The sequence below is a fragment of the Protopterus annectens genome, chromosome 10.part0 (genome assembly GCF_019279795.1).
Source record: "Protopterus annectens isolate FY-2018-M chromosome 10.part0, PAN1.0, whole genome shotgun sequence".
NCBI lineage: Eukaryota > Metazoa > Chordata > Ceratodontiformes > Protopteridae > Protopterus > Protopterus annectens.
This window is the reverse complement of record NC_056744.1, coordinates 341800908-341820966: the sequence shown is the minus strand read 5'-3', so window position 1 is coordinate 341820966 and position 20059 is coordinate 341800908. Positions and strand designations below refer to the sequence as shown.

General features: G+C 44.5%; 1 protein-coding gene across 3 annotated transcripts in view; it reads left to right on the top strand.

Moving 5' to 3' along the window:
- The window catches only part of ABL2 (ABL proto-oncogene 2, non-receptor tyrosine kinase), an 843971-nt gene that overhangs the window by 754643 nt on the left and 69269 nt on the right, over positions 1 to 20059 (top strand). For all 3 annotated transcript variants that reach the window (XM_044085241.1, XM_044085243.1, XM_044085242.1), the window contains exon 10: positions 1921 to 2103. In XM_044085241.1, coding sequence (XP_043941176.1) covers positions 1921 to 2103 — 183 coding nt within the window. The remainder of the gene's footprint in view (positions 1 to 1920; positions 2104 to 20059) is intronic.

Below are 20059 nucleotides of genomic sequence, written 5' to 3'. Positions count from 1 at the left end.
TTGCTTGAATGATACCGAATCAGTACTGGAAGACCCTCCCAGGTCACTACTTTTTTCTTGACGGAGCAGTGGGTTTTCCATCATGACGGAAATCAACTTCCACATTGATGAGACCATTCCAGGTTTGTAGCTGAAAGCATCCTACATCCGCAATAGGTGTTGTACATTTGATGATTTATTTAGGTACGTATGTTTTTTTAATTGTTACTAGCTTGGACAGAATATTTTTTATTTCTGTTGCTGTGTCTCACACGTATGGAGAAACTGTTAAAAACGTATTCAGGCGAGCATCGTTCTAGCATTAAAAGTAAACTTTTGAAAATGGGAAGTAAAAATGGCTATGTATCCCATTAACCTGAGCCTTGAAATGCAGAGTAGAATGCTGCAGCCTGAGACAAACAGTCATTGTGGGACAGAAGTTTGGGTGCGTATATGAGATTTTTTTTTTTTTACTAGTACTAAACACACTTTAATTTAGTTTTAAAATATATACCCAAGGGGTATCATCACTGTATTCTATATGTTCAGAATACAATACAGTTAAGTTTTTCTGTGAAAAAATTTAAAACTTGTGTGTGTTTGGAAGGGTGGAGCAGAATTTCAACTGTATTTTGCAGCAGTTCTGTCAAAGAACATCACCTCTTTGTTTCAACTGCCAAGATTTGTGCTTTACCCTCCTTGTATTAAAATGTCCACAAACTGTGCATGAATGCTAAGTAAATATTTGTTTCTACATTTATTTTTGTTTTTCCTTTGACTGTGTTAGTCCCATTAGGCTACTGGCCTGTTGTCAGGTGAGACCAGAGTTGGTATTTATACTCCTAGGGGAAATGGTCATGGCATTGGGGAGCTTTCCCTACTCTTTTCTCTAGGTGCCATGGGATCTTTTATATCCGTATGAGGAGATTATCTGAAAGATGACACACAGCAATGCGTCACTCCCCTAATGCTGCATTGCAGTCACATGGAGTGGGAATAGAACCCACAGCCCTCTGCCACCAACTCAAGGAGATTAGATCTTGATTTAACATCACATCTAAAAGGTGACACATACAGCAGTGCATCATTCCCCTAATGCTACACTGTAGTCGCATGGAGTGGAAATAGAGCCCACAGCCCTCTGCTCTTCTAGCAGCAAAGGCAAGTGTGCTAATGTATCATTTTTTTTATTTCCACGGCTCAGCTGTCAAGACTTTTGTCTCGCATTGTTTGTTCTGTAGACTTTATCGTGTATGACAGCAGGAGTAGTATCTCCGAAACAGAGACACTACAGACACTGCTTAAGCATCTCTTTGTTGACCTTTATGTCAGTCTAACTGTTGGCTATTGGTACTTTAGACCTGGCCTGGAAAATAAACATTATTTATTTGAGTGTACACTGTTTATAGGTTTAATGTTGTAGCTCATTTTCCAGGAGAATTTCCTTGCATCCGTTTGTGCTGTGTTGCATTGTGTCCTGTCTTGACCTGTAGCTGAGTCCTGTACACAACTTTTTTCATCCCTTCTTCCACCTAGATGGATTTCCTTTGAATTCTATCCATATTTGGTATTCCCCAGTCCTGCTGACTTTCGGTTCTTTAGATGAGACCTAGATAAGTAAATCAGTCAGACTGCCGTCTTTAGTTAAGTGTTTGCAGAAAATGTGTTTTTTTGGAAGCTGTAATTTTGTAAACGTAAGCTGTTAAAATGTGTTATTTAAAATTGACTGTTGCTGTGGTGAGTTCATTAATGCTGGGAGTGATGAGGGGTGATAGATGAGTGAAGTATTGTTAGTTACAACATTGTTTCTTTGTAGCTGTTAATTACAACATTGTTTCTTTGTAGCTGTTAATTACAACATTGTTTCTTTGTAGCTGTTAATTACAATATTGTTTTTTTGTAGTTGTTAGTTACAATATTGTTTCTTTATAATTGTTATAGAAGTTGCCGAGGAACTAGGGAAAACTGCTGTAGTCCCTTCGGTGTCTTACCTGTCCCAGCTACCCATTTTGCCTTCCAAGAGTCGGATACCCAAAAAACACGCTGACAACAAGGAGAACATTGAAGCTGGTGTGGACATGAAGTTGGAGCAGACTGCTAGCTGCTCAGCAGGTGCCACAACAGGTACAGAAAGAAAAAAATGAAATGTGAGATCATGTCTCTGTGAAAATGCTGTTAAATGTGTGATCGTGTCTCTGTGAAGATGCTGTTAAATGTGTGATCGTGTCTCTGTGAAGATGCCATTAAATGTGTGATCGTCTCTCTGAAGATGCCATTAAATGTGTGATCATGTCTCTGTGAAGATGCCATTAAATGTCTGATACGGTTTACCTTTAAAACCGCGATTTGCAGAAGGGCGAGTGCTCATATGAGCGACTCGAAACCATGAAACTAACAATGTCGACAAACCTACATGTTTGAAAAACAGCAAATCGAACAGCAGATTCGCTGTTTTTCAAACATGAAAGTCGAAGAAGAAAAAAACAAGTGTAAAGCAGGGGGGCAAGCCCCCCCACACCCCCTACTTTATTATTCTAACTCCAAGATCACATTACAGTGGGGAAAGGAACCATTTCACGATCCTCACTATAATGCAGTCCACCCCTGAATGTCGAATGTGCAATAAGCGAATCTCACTGTGCATTCGCTCATTGCACATTCGAACCTTTTTCTGTTCGGTGTTTGCAAACCTTGCAAACTGCCTTTCGGATATGTGCTGTTCACCCTTCTGCAAATCGCGGTTTTAAAGGTAAACCATCTCATACTGCAAGGATGGATAACTGCATGGGCACATGCAAGTTTCAACATGGGATCCAGGGGATCAAACTCCTCAGTGGCAAGTAGGTCTTTGGGCTTGTTCACCAAACCTGAGGACCCACAGTAGAGTGTAAATGAGTACTGTTTAATGTAAGGATAGGCCTGCACATATACTAATTAGATGCATTAAGCATATGCTCTTAACATGTCATCATAGTATTAACTACTGTTGTCCTCACTTCTTAGTGTAGCCTACCTGCAAGCAGCCCACAGCCGACTAGTCTTTCAGAGCTCTTACCTTTGTCTAGTGCTTCAGCCAAAGCCCTCCCAAACAAGTGTGATTAAGAGCATGCTTAGAGCTAGCTCAAGAGTAAGGGTAAGGGTGGAGTTTGCCCCCCCCCCCCGGCACAACCTTACTTGTGTGTGCTAACGCTATGCCTGCCCCTTAACCTCAGCCTTGCATATTAGGTTTACCTTTAAAACCGCGATTTGCAGAAGGGCGAGTGCTCATATGAGCGACTCGAAACCATGAAACTAACAATGTCGACAAACCTACATGTTTGAAAAACAGCAAATCGAACAGCAGATTCGCTGTTTTTCAAACATGAAAGTCGAAGAAGAAAAAAACAAGTGTAAAGCAGGGGGGCAAGCCCCCCCACACCCCCTACTTTATTATTCTAACTCCAAGATCACATTACAGTGGGGAAAGGAACCATTTCACGATCCTCACTATAATGCAGTCCACCCCTGAATGTCGAATGTGCAATAAGCGAATCTCACTGTGCATTCGCTCATTGCACATTCGAACCTTTTTCTGTTCGGTGTTTGCAAACCTTGCAAACTGCCTTTCGGATATGTGCTGTTCACCCTTCTGCAAATCGCGGTTTTAAAGGTAAACCATCTCATACTGCAAGGATGGATAACTGCATGGGCACATGCAAGTTTCAACATGGGATCCAGGGGATCAAACTCCTCAGTGGCAAGTAGGTCTTTGGGCTTGTTCACCAAACCTGTGGACCCACAGTAGAGTGTAAATGAGTACTGTTTAATGTAAGGATAGGCCTGCACATATACTAATTAGATGCATTAAGCATATGCTCTTAACATGTCATCATAGTATTAACTACTGTTGTCCTCACTTCTTAGTGTAGCCTACCTGCAAGCAGCCCACAGCCGACTAGTCTTTCAGAGCTCTTACCTTTGTCTAGTGCTTCAGCCGAAGCCCTCCCAAACAAGTGTGATTAAGAGCATGCTTAGAGCTAGCTCAAGAGTAAGGGTAAGGGTGGAGTTTGCCCCCCCCCCCCCGGCACAACCTTACTTGTGTGTGCTAACGCTATGCCTGCCCCTTAACCTCAGCCTTGCATATTAGGATACTAAACACTCTTTTCCTAAAAGTACCACTAAACACACACATGCTTCAGATATACAAGTAGCCAAACATAGCAATACATGCCTCCCCTTCCCTAGCCTTTATGCTAACCCTAATGCATAAACAGTCACATGCATATACACGTGCACTTAATCACATGCATGTACTCACACACGTACATACTCAAACTCCATGCCAAAACTTTCTTTACAAATTTGACATTGCAACCCTCTCTCACTTACCTCACATATGACATTGCAAGCTTCAACTTTTCACGCACTCGACAAAGTGTGCATTCAGCCAGTTCTAAAATGGAAAGATCCTTCTGTCAATGGAAAGTTCGACCAGATGTGTGAAACCTCTTCATTTACGTGCATTGTAATGAACCACCTCTGCTGCAGTTTGCCAGACCAGGTACATTGCCTCATAGTCTACAAATGCCTCATAGTCTACAAAGGCTCAGAGTTTTCCATCGCAATAGAATTTTATTGAGGTGTTAACTTTGGAATTGTTATCTTATATAGCTGTCATTTTGGAGACTTTATTCAGTCTTCTCTGTAAACATTTTTGCTGCTGTAGAGAACATATGCATATGTTTTCAAGAGAACGGGATTTGCAGTTTCCTTTAAATATGTTTGGCATAGTTGCTTCAAGAACTGCTGCTGTTGACTTTGTGTGTATTTAGGTGAATCTTGGGCACTTAGTTTTAAGAGTTGCATCTGTTCATTTTCACAAGTGCTTTTAAGTTATTACCAAACACAAACTGTGCACTTGCTTATGCGTATGTAAATGTGAGAGGGACTGCAGAATTTTACGATAATTTTGTAATGTCATCTGATAATAAGTTTATGTTGAATTGGCAAGCTTATTTAATTTGCTGGGGATTTGACTATGCCATTGATTAAACTCCAAGAGTTAAATATCTGTGCTGTAATTGCAATTGTTCAACTGTTCTGGTTATTGATCTTAAGAGAATTATAACAGTGAAACATTGAAAGATGATTGGTGACCTCATTTAACTGCCAAATTAAATTGTAGGTTGAAATTTATAAGCCTTTAATTACCAGTCTTTGAAAAGTCTATTAAGATTGTATGTAGAGTTTTAATTAAGCATATTTATATACCTTTTCGTGTTTGTAATGTGGTTCGTGCATTTATTCATTCATTCATTTTTCAGAAGTTTACTTTTTCCTGTCCATAATGTTGGGGAAGCTGGAGCCTTTCCTGGCAAACAGACATTGAACCAGTTCTTGAAAGGATGCCCGTCTGTTGCAGGATGCTTGCACAGATGCACGCATTTTGGAGGACTGACCTTTCACCTTTCTGCATTCTGTTTGGGAATGTGGGTAGAAACTGGTGGCAACAGTGAAAACCCGCACCAGCACTGAGTGAACAGTACAGACTGTGCCCTCAAGGTGTCCAGCTAGAACTCAAACTGTATTCGAGCACTAAGGCAGCAACATGAATCAGTGCATCACTGCCTCTCCCTAATTTTTAAGGATGGTACTTTTAATAAGGCTTCATTTATACTGAGTATTTTTTAAATATCTTTGTTAAACTCTCATATATTTAGTAAAAACATGGGTACACAGAGAAAGAAAGAAAACCATTAGACATTTTTCATTTTCATGCATTATATGTATGTTATTTTTTAACAATTAATGTTAAGTTGTCTATCTCGCCTTCATTCTTGCTGGATGGGTTGGGAGCCGATCCTCGGCTCCGACTCGGCCAATACTAAAGCTCGAGAGCTAATTCCACCGGCTCGAGGCTCCCCTATATCCCACAATGCTAGGCGGTAACTACTCAGATCTTGTTTGCCGCTTAGCTGACGAGGTGCTTTTCTACCGGCTCTGGCAGGTTAGTCAAAGATTTAATTCTAAAATTTTCAATCTTAGACCCCTAGTACTCTTTTTTTCACTAAAACCTTTAGTTTTAAATTCCCCTTTTCCTGGTTCGACAACTTTGTTGCCCTTAATTCCTTCTTTTATTTCCCTTTAGTTTTAGGCCTTAGGCCCCTTCTAGTCCCCTTGTTTGACTGGTATTTTATTTTTAATTAAGGCCTGTGTGTGTGTTTTTCTTGGACCTTTTATTATGTCTAAGGAATCTAAGGTCTCAGGCTTCAAGAAGTGTGACTCGTGCTGTCAGAAAATGTCTCTGACAGACGGTCACACTTCTTGTGTGTATTGCCTGGGACCTTTGCACCTGCAGGACTCTTGTGCTGTTTGCCATGGTTTTAGCCCTAGAGTCAGGCAGGAACGCAAGAATACATTAATCTTGCGTTGCTTATTAAAGCCTGAAGGCCCCCCGACTCAGTTTGTGTCGGGGAAGCCTTCTAAAACTTCCAAGCAGTCGGCTCCGGTTTCTGAGTCGACTTCTGGAAATGTAAAGTCTGCTTCGACATCGGCTCTGGCCGGAGCCGATGTTTCCAAGCCTCATACTGTTACCTCGGCTCCGGCTGGAGCCGAGGTTGATAAAACTCCGTTGGCTCCGATACTGTTATCGGAGCAACCTTCTAGGAAGAGATCTAGATCCCCCTCTATCGTCTCCATGCACTCGGCGCCAGGATCCCCTCTTCTTTCTGAACGGAGCCATAGCACACATTCCTCACGGTCTTCCAGGCTATCTGACCACGATTTGCAAAGGGTAGTGAGTAGACTTTTCAAGTCCGAGGCACTGGCCCAAATGCTGCATAGCCCGACTCAGCAGTCAGTGGCTATTTCCGTTCCCCAATATATTCCTCCTCCAACTCCTTTGAGTTCGGAGCCAGGACTTGTCGGAGCCATGACTGTCGGTGCGTCTGATCTGATACCTTCCCTTTCGACTCCGTCGTCTGCTCCGATCTCCTTCTTGGAGGGATCTCGGCGCTGAGCTTCCCTCGTCTGCTCCGAGGGGGCGAGTGGCATCGGACCCTTGTCCGACCCCGCTCTCCCTCTCGGGGCTTCGGCGCTGGTGAGTTCGGCTCCGACATCGGCCTCGGAGCTGTCCCTGTCGGTGCCGGGGGGGTCCTTGTCTCTTCGGAGCGGGGACCTCCGGCCTTGCCTGATAGGGGTGCCTTCGAGGTCATGCGGAGTGTGCTAGAACCAGGGTCTGCCCCACAGTCTGCTCCGTCAGCCCCTCCATCTACAGTGCCTGCAGTGATTTCTACCTACCCCCTTGCATTAGACCGCAGAGAGCCAACTCCTCAAGTTTCCCCATTGGGAATTTCCTCCTCTTCCGAGGCCTCTCCTGCCCCGGTAGGAGATCCCCCTAGGAAGAGGCAGTGCAAGAGGAAGCACATTGACTCCCCTGAGTCTATCACCTCTGACACTGACTTAGAGGAATCTGAAGGTTCCCCTCGATCCCCCTCTGAGGATGTCTCCTTTGCGGACATCCTGAAACAGAGGGGAAACTGGCCAGCCCTTAACCCTTCGGAGGATGAGTCAGTGTATCTTGAGGCATTTGGCTCTCGCCCTTCTACCTCCTGGGTGTCCCCTCCCTTTGACCCCCTTATGGAAGTGGTGGCAAGGAAGGCCCGGATGGCTCCTGATTCAGTGAAACCTACCCCGAGGAGGCCATCTAAATTTATTACTGCCCCTAGAGATAAAGATTTTTTATCCAAAGGTGTCCCCGTTGATGCCATGGTGGTGGCTGCGGCCACTAAGAAGGAGTTAGCCGATCCTTCGGTTCCTGTCCATCCTCCTAATAAGGAATCTAGGACCATGGACAGGTACGGTAAGCGGATGTTCTCATCAGCGACCTTTTCAATGCGGTCGCTGAACTACTTATGCCACTTCACTTCTCTCCAGACAGATTTACTCAAGGATATGGGTGAAGTGATAAAGGATCCTACAGCTGAGGGGTTCCAAGACAGAATGAACTCCCAGTTGGCAACCCTGAATTCCATCGTTAACTCCTCCATGCGGCTTGTCTCATATGCTGCGGATGGGGTGAGTAGAGCCACAGGCACAGGTGTTGCCTTACAATGTCACGCCTGGATGCGGCTGTGCAACTTTGCAGACCCTTTCAAGGCGTCCTTCACCAATTCTCCCTTTGATGGATCATCCTTGTTTGGTCCACAGGTGAAGGATACATTGACCAGGTGTGAGGTAGAAGGTAAGAATCTCTCTGCCGTAGGAGTCTGTTTTTCTACCCCTTCTAGACCCTATCCCAAAGGTCAGAGGGGAGGAAAGATGTGGTTCCGTAAACAATCCCAGGGAGTCTCATCTGATGCACAAGGTCGATTCTCCTCTAGAGGCAGAGTGGGGAATAATAATAGACGCCGCCCTAGAGGCAGAGGAGGTCCGCAAAACCAGGGTAGCAGAGAAACGTTATCTGATAAACCCTTTCAGCATCCCTGAGGGGCTGCCCGGCTGTCCACCTTCGGAGGCAGTCGGGGGAAGGTTATCCCTGTACCCAAAAGCCTGGCTTTCCCTTACTCAAGACAAATGGGTACAGTCGATCATATCCGAGGGTTACAAAATTCCCTTTATTCACATCCCATCTCAACCCAAAGGATCCCTTCCAGACGTTCCACCCAGTCTAAGGGAACAAGCAGCATTAGAAATTTCAAAGCTGCTATCAAAAAGAGCTATCCAATCAGTCCCAGCAGACCAGCAAGGATCCGGAATCTACTCCAAATTCTTTTTGGTACCAAAGAAAACAGGGGACTGGAAACCCATACTGGATCTCAGCTACTTAAACAAGTATGTCAGGAAAACAAAATTCCGGATGGTCACGCTACAGTCCATTCTGCCCTTCTTGGGTCAGGACAATTGGATGTGCTCAATAGATCTTCAGGACGCGTACTACCACATCAAGATGAACAGACGCTCCAGGAGATTTCTCCGCTTCAGGCTGGGAGCCAGTCACTACCAGTTCAGGGCCCTGCCCTTTGGTCTCACTACAGCCCCCCGTGTGTTTACCAAATGCATGGCAGTGGTCGCGGCTCACTTGAGACGTCAAGGATTCCAGGTGTTTCCATATTTAGACGACTGGCTCCTTACTGCCACCACCAGACATCAGCTTCTTCTATCCAAGGACTTCACCATCCAAACTTGCCAAGCTCTAGGCATTTCAATAAATTTTGAAAAATCTGCCTTGTCGCCTTGTCAATCTATTAACTTTATAGGCGCCACCTTAGACACACTCAATCTTTCATCCAGACTCACAGAGCAGAGAGTGTCAGACATTCGAAAACAAGTTTCCCTTCTCTTACAATGCAACAAAGTCAAAGCCAGACTAGTTTTGAAGGTGTTAGGACTCATGGCAGCAGCTATTCCCCTTCTCCCCTTAGCTCGCTTCCACATGAGGATCCTCCAATGGATGTTGTTTACTCAATGGTCCTTTCAACAGCTCATGATGTCCCATACCATATTAATAACTCAATCATGCAAGAATCAACTGTCTTGGTGGATCACATCACCTCAGGTTCTCCGAGGAAGACCCTTCACTCCCCCCCCCCCCAGTCGCCACGTTGACAACAGACGCCTCCCTGATCGGGTGGAGGGGGCATTATCAGGGCAGGACAGTCCAAGGCACGTGGCAACCTTTCGAGTGCCACTTGCACATAAATGTCTTAGAGATGAGAGCAGTGCTTTTAGCGTTGCAAGCCCTTCACGACTCTCTTCCCACTGGGACTATTGCAATTCAGACGGACAACATGTCCGTAGTGTGGTACATCAACAAACAAGGCGGAACCAGATCATACCCTTTATTTCGAGAGGCACTCGGACTTTGGCAATGGGCGATCTCTTCTCAGCGTTTTCTGATAGCAACGCACATTCCCGGGGAATCCAACATTATTGCAGACAAGTTGAGCAGGGCAATTCTCATGCCCCACGAGTGGTCTCTAAAGAAATCAGTTCTAGAAGAAGTATTCCTAAGATGGGGCCAGCCTTGCTGCGATCTTTTTGCTACTCCCCAAAACAGCAAGTGTCACGACTTCTTCACTCTCTTCCCGTTACCAGGCCATCCCACCAGAGACGCTCTAGTCCACGATTGGCCCCGGGGACTTCTATATGCCTTTCCCCCCTTTCCACTGATATCTCAACTAATTCAGAAAGCCATCGCTTTGAGAGTGACAATGATCCTCATTGCCCCTTACTGGCCTCGACAGATATGGTTTCCGTTTCTTCATCGTTACCTTTTGGAGCAGCCTTGGCATCTGGACCCAGTACCAGATCTGTTAACCCACCAATCGGGTCAGCTGCACCAATCTCTGCTTTCTCTAAAACCTCACAGTGTGGTTTCTCCAATTCCAACCTTAGCCAGGCTTCCCTCAATATCTCGGTCAGTCCGAGATATCTTGATAGCCTCTCATAAATCTTCTACCCGGAAGATTTATAGTAGCAAATGGAAACGCTTCTCTTTTTGGGCAACATCAAAAAACATAGATCCCTTTACTGCACCTATCCAGTCTATTCTAGACTTTCTAGCAGAACTCTTTCATTTAGGATCATCTGCATCTACCATTAGAGTTCAATTGGCTGCCATATCTAATTTTCATGTTGGTGTCTCGGAGTCTAGCATCGTGGCTCACAAACTCTGTAAAGCCTTTTTAAGGGGCGTATTTCTTCTCAAATCTTCAATCAAAGATCCCCCGCCTCAATGGGATTTGAACTTGGTTCTTGCATCCTTAATCCTTCCCCCCTTCGAACCGGTGACTTCATGTTCTCTGAAGTTGCTTTCTTGGAAGACACTTTTTCTGGTAGCTATAACTTCAACGAGAAGGGTATCTGAACTCCATGCTCTGTGCAGTCGTCCTCCTTAATTAGTGTTTCACAAAGATAGGGTATCCCTCTGTACCAGTCCATCCTTTTTACCTAAAGTTTCCTCTCAAGTAAACCTAAACCAAATTATTGATCTCCCCGTCTTTTTCCCTAACTATTCAAACAGGTCGGAAAAAAAGCTACATTTTTTGGATGTTCATCACCAACTTAGATATTACTTAGACAGGACTAAACAATTCAGGAAATCTGATCAATTGTTTCTGTCGTATGCGGAAGGGAAATTGGGCCTTCCTGTTACTAAAGTATCCCTCTCTAGATGGCTCACATCTACAATTACCTTCATCTATGAGATCAGACATCAAAAACTACCCTCAAGACCTAGAGCTCATTCAACTAGGGCATTAGCTACATCCGTAGCTTTTCAGGATAGGCTGCCAATAGATTCCATTTGTGCAGCAGCCACCTGGGCTTCTCCTCATACCTTCATTTCACATTACAAATTGGACATGGTCTCCAGAAGCCGTGCCAACTTTGGTTCCACTGTTCTCAAGAGTCTGTTCCGATAGGCCATAAGGTGCTAGGGACGCGGTCCCATCCAGCAAGAATGAAGGCGAGATAGACAACTTAACATTAAAAAGTTATGTATCTACCATAACGTTCCATGTTAGTTGACTTCTTCTCGCCTTCTTTCTTGCGTCCCACCCTCCTTCCCCCAAGCCTGGAGAGACCGATAGGAATTCATTTTGTGTTCTTCCTCTGGAAGTCTGGAAGTCGTCATTCACACACGTTCTTCCACCTCCTTTTCTCCTTTCTTAGGTCTGCGATACCTTTCACGCAGGTTGTTATTGAGGTGGGTTTCCCTTCTCCATTCTATGGAGACTAGGGTTGCTTGGTATAGCTATCAAACGAGATCTGAGTAGTTACCGCCTAGCATTGTGGGATATAGGGGAGCCTCGAGCCGGTGGAATTAGCACTCGAGCTTTAGTATTGGCCGAGTCGGAGCCGAGGATCGGCTCCGAACCCATCCAGCAAGAAAGAAGGCGAGAAGAAGACAACTAACATGGAACGTTATGGTAGGTACATAACTTATTATTATTCACTATACAGCGTTACATCAATTCTTGCCTTCCCTTAAACCTCACTTCTCTTCCTAATCATTATTCTGCTTGTACTGTTCCCACAAATTCCACTTATATCTTTGCAGTTTTTCCTGCTGTTTTCTTAAGATCCCACCACCATCTTTTATTTCCTTCTTAAAATTCAGTACTTTAGTTGTGGTTGATTTAGGTTTAGATTTTCATTTTCTGGTAATTGCATGTTTTTGTCGCAGTAGTATTAAACTTAGTAAGGCCTTGCTATGTCTAGGCAATTCTGTCCTAGCTCAAGAGAATAATTTCCTTTGTTATGCAGTGGATATAAAAAGTGTACACACCCCTATTAAAATGCCAGGTTTTTGTGATATAAAAAAATTAGACCGCAATAAATCATTTCAAAACTGTTCCCACATTTAATGTGACCTGTAACCTGTACAGTTCAATTGAAAACAAACAAATATGTTAGGGGAAAAAAATAAAAAAATGTACAATAAACTAAGGAACCAACTAAGGAAACCACAGTAAAAAAGTTTTCTAAAGCAAATTTCACCTTATAAGTTTCACAACCCCCACACTAAAGGATAACGCTGCCCAAGATGCAGAAACCTTTATAAATGCACTCTGTGAGCACTTACAGGGATGCATGGATCGTGCCATCCCTAGCAAAACCAAGACTCACTCCTGTAAGAGAAGGAAACCAGATGTCCTTCAAGAATGCAACTGCAGTCATAACATATGGGTTGTCCTGCCTCAGGCAGCCCTCGGTCGGCCGGATTCCAAAGTCTGGGTCCGACGTCGGCTGATGTCGCATTTCTCTCCGACGTCAGAGCGGCTGGAGTACATAAGTTTGGTGGACCCCTGCAATAAACAGGCTATACAATAGAAGGAGGAAACTAGTTCAGAAAAAAAGCAAATCCCAAGAAGGAAAGACATCCCTGATCAGTATTAGTAAGAAATTAAGGTCCCTAATGAAATCATCCAAGGCTAACTTCGAAAGAAAAATAGCCAAGAATTCAAAAGATAACCACAAAGCCTTCTTTAGCTATGTTAAGAATCTAAGTGGCAACTCGCAGCTATACACTGAACTAGTGCAAAATAGCACAAAATATACTGAACCTACTGATATTGCCAACATCCTGGCAGATAGATTCAGTGCAAATTTCACCCCCCCATCACCTCCAAAAGAGCCCACAACAATACCGGAAAAGTGTAGTGTCCCAAAATCACAGATGCACAGGTGAAAACAGCCCTTTCAAAAGCCAAAAACACAGCGTCAGTGGGACCAGATGGTGTCCCAGGCTGCGTCTTGCACAAACTACAGAACGAACTAACCCCCCGCCTAAACACGCTGTTTAACCTCAGCCTCTCCACAGGCTACGTGCCCATAGAATGGCGCACAGCAACGCTTACTCCTCTTCACAAAGGAGAGGCCACAACTGACCCTGGTAACTATCGCCCCATAAGCCTGACTAGCCTGGTCTGCAAGGCTATGGAGTGCATCATCACGGAACTCATTAAAAAAAAACTTTGGGAACCTCAAAATCTTGACCCGACCCAGTTTGGCTTTGTTAAGGGTAGAGCATGCCTACTAAACCTGGTTGACTTCTTTGAGACAGTCACCAAGGCCATAGACGAGGGAAAGGTGGTTCTCACAGCCTACCTTGACCTCGCCAAGGCTTTTGATACCATTCCCCACTCTGGTATTACAAAAAAACTCACCAGCCTGAACATAAACCCCTACGTCACGAGATGGGGTTTCCAACTGGCTTACGGACAGAACTCACATGGTAAGAATAGCGGGCTCCATGTCTGACTCTAAACCAGTCACAAGTGGTGTCCCGTAAGGCTCGGTCCTGGGACCCCTCCTGTTCGGCATATACTTCTCAGAAGTACAGGCAAACACAGGAGGACTATGGCTAACCAAGTTCGCTGATGACTGCAAACTAGGAGCCATAATTGACTCTCAGGCTGACACAGACATCTTCCAAAAGGGCCTTACTGAGAGGGACACCTGGTGTCAAAGTCATGGCCTCAAGCTAAATGCCAAAAAATGCATAGTCATCTCATTTGGGGTAAAACAAAACACCCACAAATTACCACATAGGTGGCAGCTCCATTAATACAGAAGAGGTAATGAGAGATCTGGGGACCCAGGTAGATGGTGATCTCTCCTTTGACAATCATATTGCCAAAGTAGTTAGGAAATCCTTCTATGTGGCCCATCTAATTACTAAAGGGTTTGCATCTAGAAATAGAGGTTATAGTGCCCCTCTACTCGTCACTCATCAGACCCATCATAGAGTACAATGCTCCATTTGGGATGTACCTCACAGGACACTTCCAACAGCTGGAAAGACCACAAATGTACCTCACCAAGAGGATTACTGGCCTTAAACATATGTCCTATGCAGCTCGACCGAAAAACTCCGGCTGTACTCAGTGGCATATCGCTTACTCAGAGGTGATTTCTGCATGATTTACAAAGCCATGTCCAACTGATGGACATGCTCCACCTAAAGAAATCCAAGTAACTGCGAGCCACTCCTCTAGTGAGCTAAACCTCACCACAACAATAAATAGAACATGCTGGAGGGATAGATTCCTGTCACAGAGACTCCCCATGGTTTGGAAAAAAATTCCAGATTACATCAGGCAGAGCCCCTCACTAACACTCTTCAAGAGAAACCTTGACGAGTGGGTGGGTAACAGAAAATACACCCCTTGGCTCTGCTTGACACAGGATCAGTTAACCAATGGGGCGGTGAAAGCCAACACACACTGGCTAGGCTTATAAATGCCCTTGGGCAGATAGCCTAGTACCTACCTATGAACCTATAAACTGGTTGCATAAGTGTGCACACCCTTAAACTAATAGTTTGTTGAAGCACCTTTTGATTTAATTACAGCATTCAGTCTTCTTGAGTAGGAGTCTATCAGCATGGCACAGCTTGACTTGGCAATATTTGCCCGCTCTTCCTTGCAAAAGCACTCCTAATCTGTCAGATTGCGAGGGCATCTCTTGTGCACAGCCCTCTTCAGGACACCCCACATATTTTCTATTGGATTTAGGTCTGGCTCTGGCTGGGCCATTCCAAAACTTTAATTTTCTCTCCTGGTGAAGCCATTCTTTTGTTGATTTGGATGTATGCTTGGGATCATTGTCATGTTGAAAGGTGAAATTCCTCTTCATCTTCAGTTTTCTAGCAGATGCCTGAAGGTTATGGGCCGAAAGTGACTGGTATTTGGAGCTGTTCATAATTCCCTCCACCTTGATTAAAGCTCCAGTTCCAGCTGAACAAAAGCAACCCCAAAGAATGATACTGCCACCATCATGCCTCACTGTGGGGATGGTGTTCTTTTGATGATGCGAAGTGTTGTTTTTGTGCTAAACGTACTTTTTGGAATTGTGACCAGAAAGTTGAACCTTGGTCATATCAGACCATAACACATTTTCCCACATGCTTTTGGGAGACATGATGTATTGTTTTGCAAATTTTAGTTGGGCCTGGATGTTTTTCTGTGTAAGAAAAGGCTTCCGTCTTGCAACCCTACCTCATAGCCCAAACATATGGAGAATATGGGAGATTGTTGTCACATGTAGTACACAAACAGTACTTGCCAGAAATTCCTGCAGCTCCTTCAGTGTTGCTGTAGGTGTCTTGGCAGCCTCCCCGACCAGTTTTTGTCTTGTCTTTTCATCAGTTTTGGAGGGTCGTCCAGTTCTTTGCAACGTCACTGTTGTCCCATATTTTCTCCACTTTTTGATGACTGTCTTCACTGTGTTCCATGGTATATTCAATGCTGTGGAAATTTTTTTGTACCCTTCTCCTGATACCTTTCAACAGTGAGATCCCTTTGATGCTTTGTAATCTCTTTGCATGGCTTTTGCTGTAGCAGGCAACTGAGTTAATGTCAGGAAAATCCTACTAGGAGAGCTGAACTTTATTTGGGGTTAATCAAGAGTCTCTCTAATTAATGACAGGTGTGTATCCAAGAAGACTGAATGCTGTAATTAAATCAAAAGGTGCTTCAACAAAGTATTAGTTTAAGGGTGTGCACACTTATGCAACCAGCTTATTGTACATTTTATATTTTTTCCCCTAACAGATTTGTTTATTTTTCAATTGAATTGTACAGGTTATAGGTCACATTAAAGGTTGGAAAAGTTTTGAAATGATTTATTGTGGTCTCATTTTTTTATATCACAAAAGCCTGGCATTTTAACAGGCGTGTGTATACTTTTTATATCCACTATAATAATTTGCTTCCCCAACACTTCGACAAACTACCCTTTATTGAATTTTTAAATTCTGCCACCTCATTGCATTTCGAAAACACATGATGTTCATCGTGTTACACTGCTGCAGTCATTACACTCGGGTTATCCTGCCGTCAGGCGGTTCCCCAGTCGGCCTGAGTTCCAAAGTCTTGGTCCGGCGTTGGTTGCTGTCGCCTTCTCCCTGACGTCAGTGCAACCAGGGGTATACAAGATGCAGCTGACGCCATTTTCTTCAGTCTTTCTTGTCGCGCGGTGCCTGAAGCAAAAGCAGTTCACAAGTGCCGGTTGGCTGTCCATTCCGAATCCAAAACCGAAGTCTTCTACAAAGCTAAGTACCCCGTTGGGGAAACTTTTTCTTGCCTCAGACCGATGTCAGTAAAAGTTAATAACTGTATTTCTTGTGGGAAGCACCTCATAAGGATTTCCATTCTTATTGTATCCCATGCCTAGGCCCAGACTACAACGTCACTGGTTGTCGGTTTTGTGCTGGGTTTAACAAGCGCACTATTAAACATCTGTTTGATTTTGCCCGACATTATTTTGGTAGAAAATTCAATTATACCATTTAGTCGGAACTTCTGATGACTGGAATACATAAAAAGCGCAAAGACAAGGATAGGCATCCGAGGCCCAAAACTGACGAAGCCTCTTCTAGGCCAGTCGCCGGTTCTCCGGTTTTTCAGCGAGGCGCCTTCGCAGCCCCTGACGACCGCTTCTGTAGAAACACAGGCCGCCTCTGACTCCCACGTGGAGATGGCTGGGCCTTCGGACACACAAGTTATTCAGCCTACCGAAACTAACCCTTCAGAGGGATCCCGAGTAGCTGAGCTTACCCGCAGCTTCAGAGGGTGTCTTCAGACCTACTCAGTTAAGCATTAAACCCTCTGCTAAATCTAAGCCTCCTTTAAAATCAAAGAAACAAATACAGCATTCTCCAGGACAGGCCTCCATGCCGAAGAAACAAATGCTCAAAATAGCCGAAGACCTAATCACTCTGATCAGGGGGTCCCATCCCCCTCCTGATAAAAGGCCTAGACAGGATGCAGACTATGACTCATCCGACCAGGTGTCCATCTCTTCAGATTCATCGTCAGACCTAGGATATTCTTTACCCCCTTATGAGGATTCTGATGCTGAGGAATCAGTTCCATCAGCCTCTCCACCTGAGGACTACTCCTTTGGGGAAACCTTACATACCATGAGGGAGCGTTTCCTTTGGGAAGGCCAGGATTACTCAGAATCCAAGAAAAGGCTCAGAGACTTCCTTTTATTACCTCAACACAGACCCTTTGCTATTCCGCCAGTGTTAGATATTGTGGATGATGTGTATACTGAATCCAGCTTAAATCCTTATTCCTTACCTCCAGCCCCAGTTAAACCTGACAGATACTACAGAGTCCCTGACTCTCACAAATTTCTGTATAAAAGCCCTGTTGCTGACCCTGAAACTATTTCTCAGGGACCCACAGGGGTTAAGTCCTCATCAGCCAAGAATCCAGTTCCCTCTGACAGAGATTCCAGAGCATTAGACAGATGGGGAAAAAAAGTATATACGTCTGCAACTTTAGCAATGAGAGCCTTAAATTGCCAGTTTCACATGCCAAAATATCAGAAATTTTTACTGTCTCAGTTGAAACAAAAAATGCTTCCAGATTCAGATCCTCCTAATTTTAAAGAAATGCGGGATTTATTGCATGCAGCTGAACAAGTGGGAAAGCATACTTTGCAATGTGGTTTTGATTCTTTAGAGGCCTCCTGTAGAGCAGCGGTTACAGGCTCTGTCATTAGAAGACATGCTTGGTTAAAAGAACATACGTTACCAGATCATGTTAAAGCAACATTATTGGATGCACCTTTGCAGCAGGATGTGTTATTTGGAGTTAAGGCAGAAAAGGTATTAAAGAAAATGGAGGATAAAGCAAAATCTATGCAAACGGTGAAGGATTTCTTACAGGTTCAGCCTCCTAGATTTAGCAGAAATTGGCCAACTAAAAATTGGTCCTTTCCAGTTACAGACTGACCTCAAAGGGGAAGATACAGATGTTCAAGAGGTAGAGGTCAACCACAAGGTCCTTACAGGCCTCGACAATGGGTTGCATCAGGCCAGAAAGAAGGGGGAAGACAGGCCCCAACCATATAAAAAACAGCCCCAATGACTTCCCACTACAGCTGCCAAACAACTCTCTCTTGGCAGCCCCCTTGGGAGGAAAACTGGCACTTTTCTGTCACAATTGGCATATGATCACCAAAGACAAATGGGTTCTCAACATTGTATCTCAAGGTTACAGGTTCCACTTTCACACTCTGCCAAGGTTAAAAGGAATGTCAAATCTGCCACCATATCAATGGGCAGAGGCTCAAAAATAAATTACAGCACTCATAGGTTCATAGGTTCATACTAGGCTATCTGCCCAAGGGCATTTATAAGCCTAGCCCATAGTTATTTGGCTTTCGCCACCCCTTTAGTTTGAATAAAACTATGCCTATTATTTTGTTGTGCCTCTGTCAAGCAGTGACACTGAAGTAATCCCTGGGGTATATCTGCGATCTCCCATCCATTGGTCAAGATTCCTCTTGAACAAGGCCAGCGAGGTGCACTGCCTCACATGTACCGGGATTTTGTTCCACAGCATAGGGAGTCTCTGGGTGATGAATCTGTCCCTCCAGCACGTTCTATTAATAACCGTGTCAAGGTTTAAGTCTCCCGCCCTTGTGGTTCTGAGGGATCTAGATTTTTTGAGGTGAAGCATATTCATCAAATCTGGGTTTGACATGGCCTTATATGTCAGGCACAGGTCACCTCTGAGCAAGCGGTATGAGACTGAATAGAGCTGGAGTTCTTTCAGTCGGGCAGCATAAGACCTATTTTTGAGACCCTTTATCCTTTTGGTGAGGAACTTTTGGGGCCTTTCCAGCTGCTGCAGGTGTCGGGTCAGATACATTCGAATGGGGCATTGTACTCAATCATAGGTCTGAGTGATGAGTACAGGGGACGATGACCTCCCTTGATCTAGATGTGAATCCCTTCATGATCAGGTGGGCAATGTAGAAGGTTTTCCTAACTACTTTAGCAACATGAGTGTCAAGCGAAGGCTACTGTAAACCTGGGTCCCCAGATCCCTGATGACTTCTTCTGTGCTCAGTGGATTGCCACCTATATGGTAGCTAGGGGTAACCTTGTTTTTCCCGAAGGGTATGACTATGCATTTCTTGGCATTTAACTTTAGGCCATGGCTCTGGCACCAGTTATCCGTTTCTGTGAGGCCCTTCTGAAGGATATCTGTGTCAGATGTGTTTTCGACTATGGCCCAGTTTGCAGTCATCTGCAAACTTTGTCAGCCATAACCCTCCTGCGTTTGCTTGTACTTCAGAAAAGTAGATGCCGAACAAGAGTGGACCCAGGACTGAGCCCTGTGGGACACCACTTGTGACAGGCTTTGAGTCTGACATGGCTCCAGCAACTCTGACCCTGTGGGTTCTGTCACTTAGCCAGTTTGCAACCCATCTTGTGATGTATGGGTTTACATTCAAGCTGATGAGTTTTTCGATGATACCTGAGTGGGGTATTGTGTCGAAGGCCTTTGCCAGGTCAAGGTAGGCTGTATGGACTGCCTTTCCCTCATCAATGGCCTTGGTGACTGTCTCGAAAAAGTCAACCAAATTTAAAAGGCATGATCTGCCTTTGACAAAGCCAAACTGGGTTGGATCCATAGTCTGCAAGTTCCCTATGTCTTTATTTATGAGTTCCATTATGATCCTCTCCATGGCTTTGCAGATAAGGCTTGTCAAGCTAATGGGACGGTAATTTCCAGGGTTGGTGGAGGCACCGCCCTTGTGAAGTGGGACCACAGTCGCCGTGCGCCACTCATTG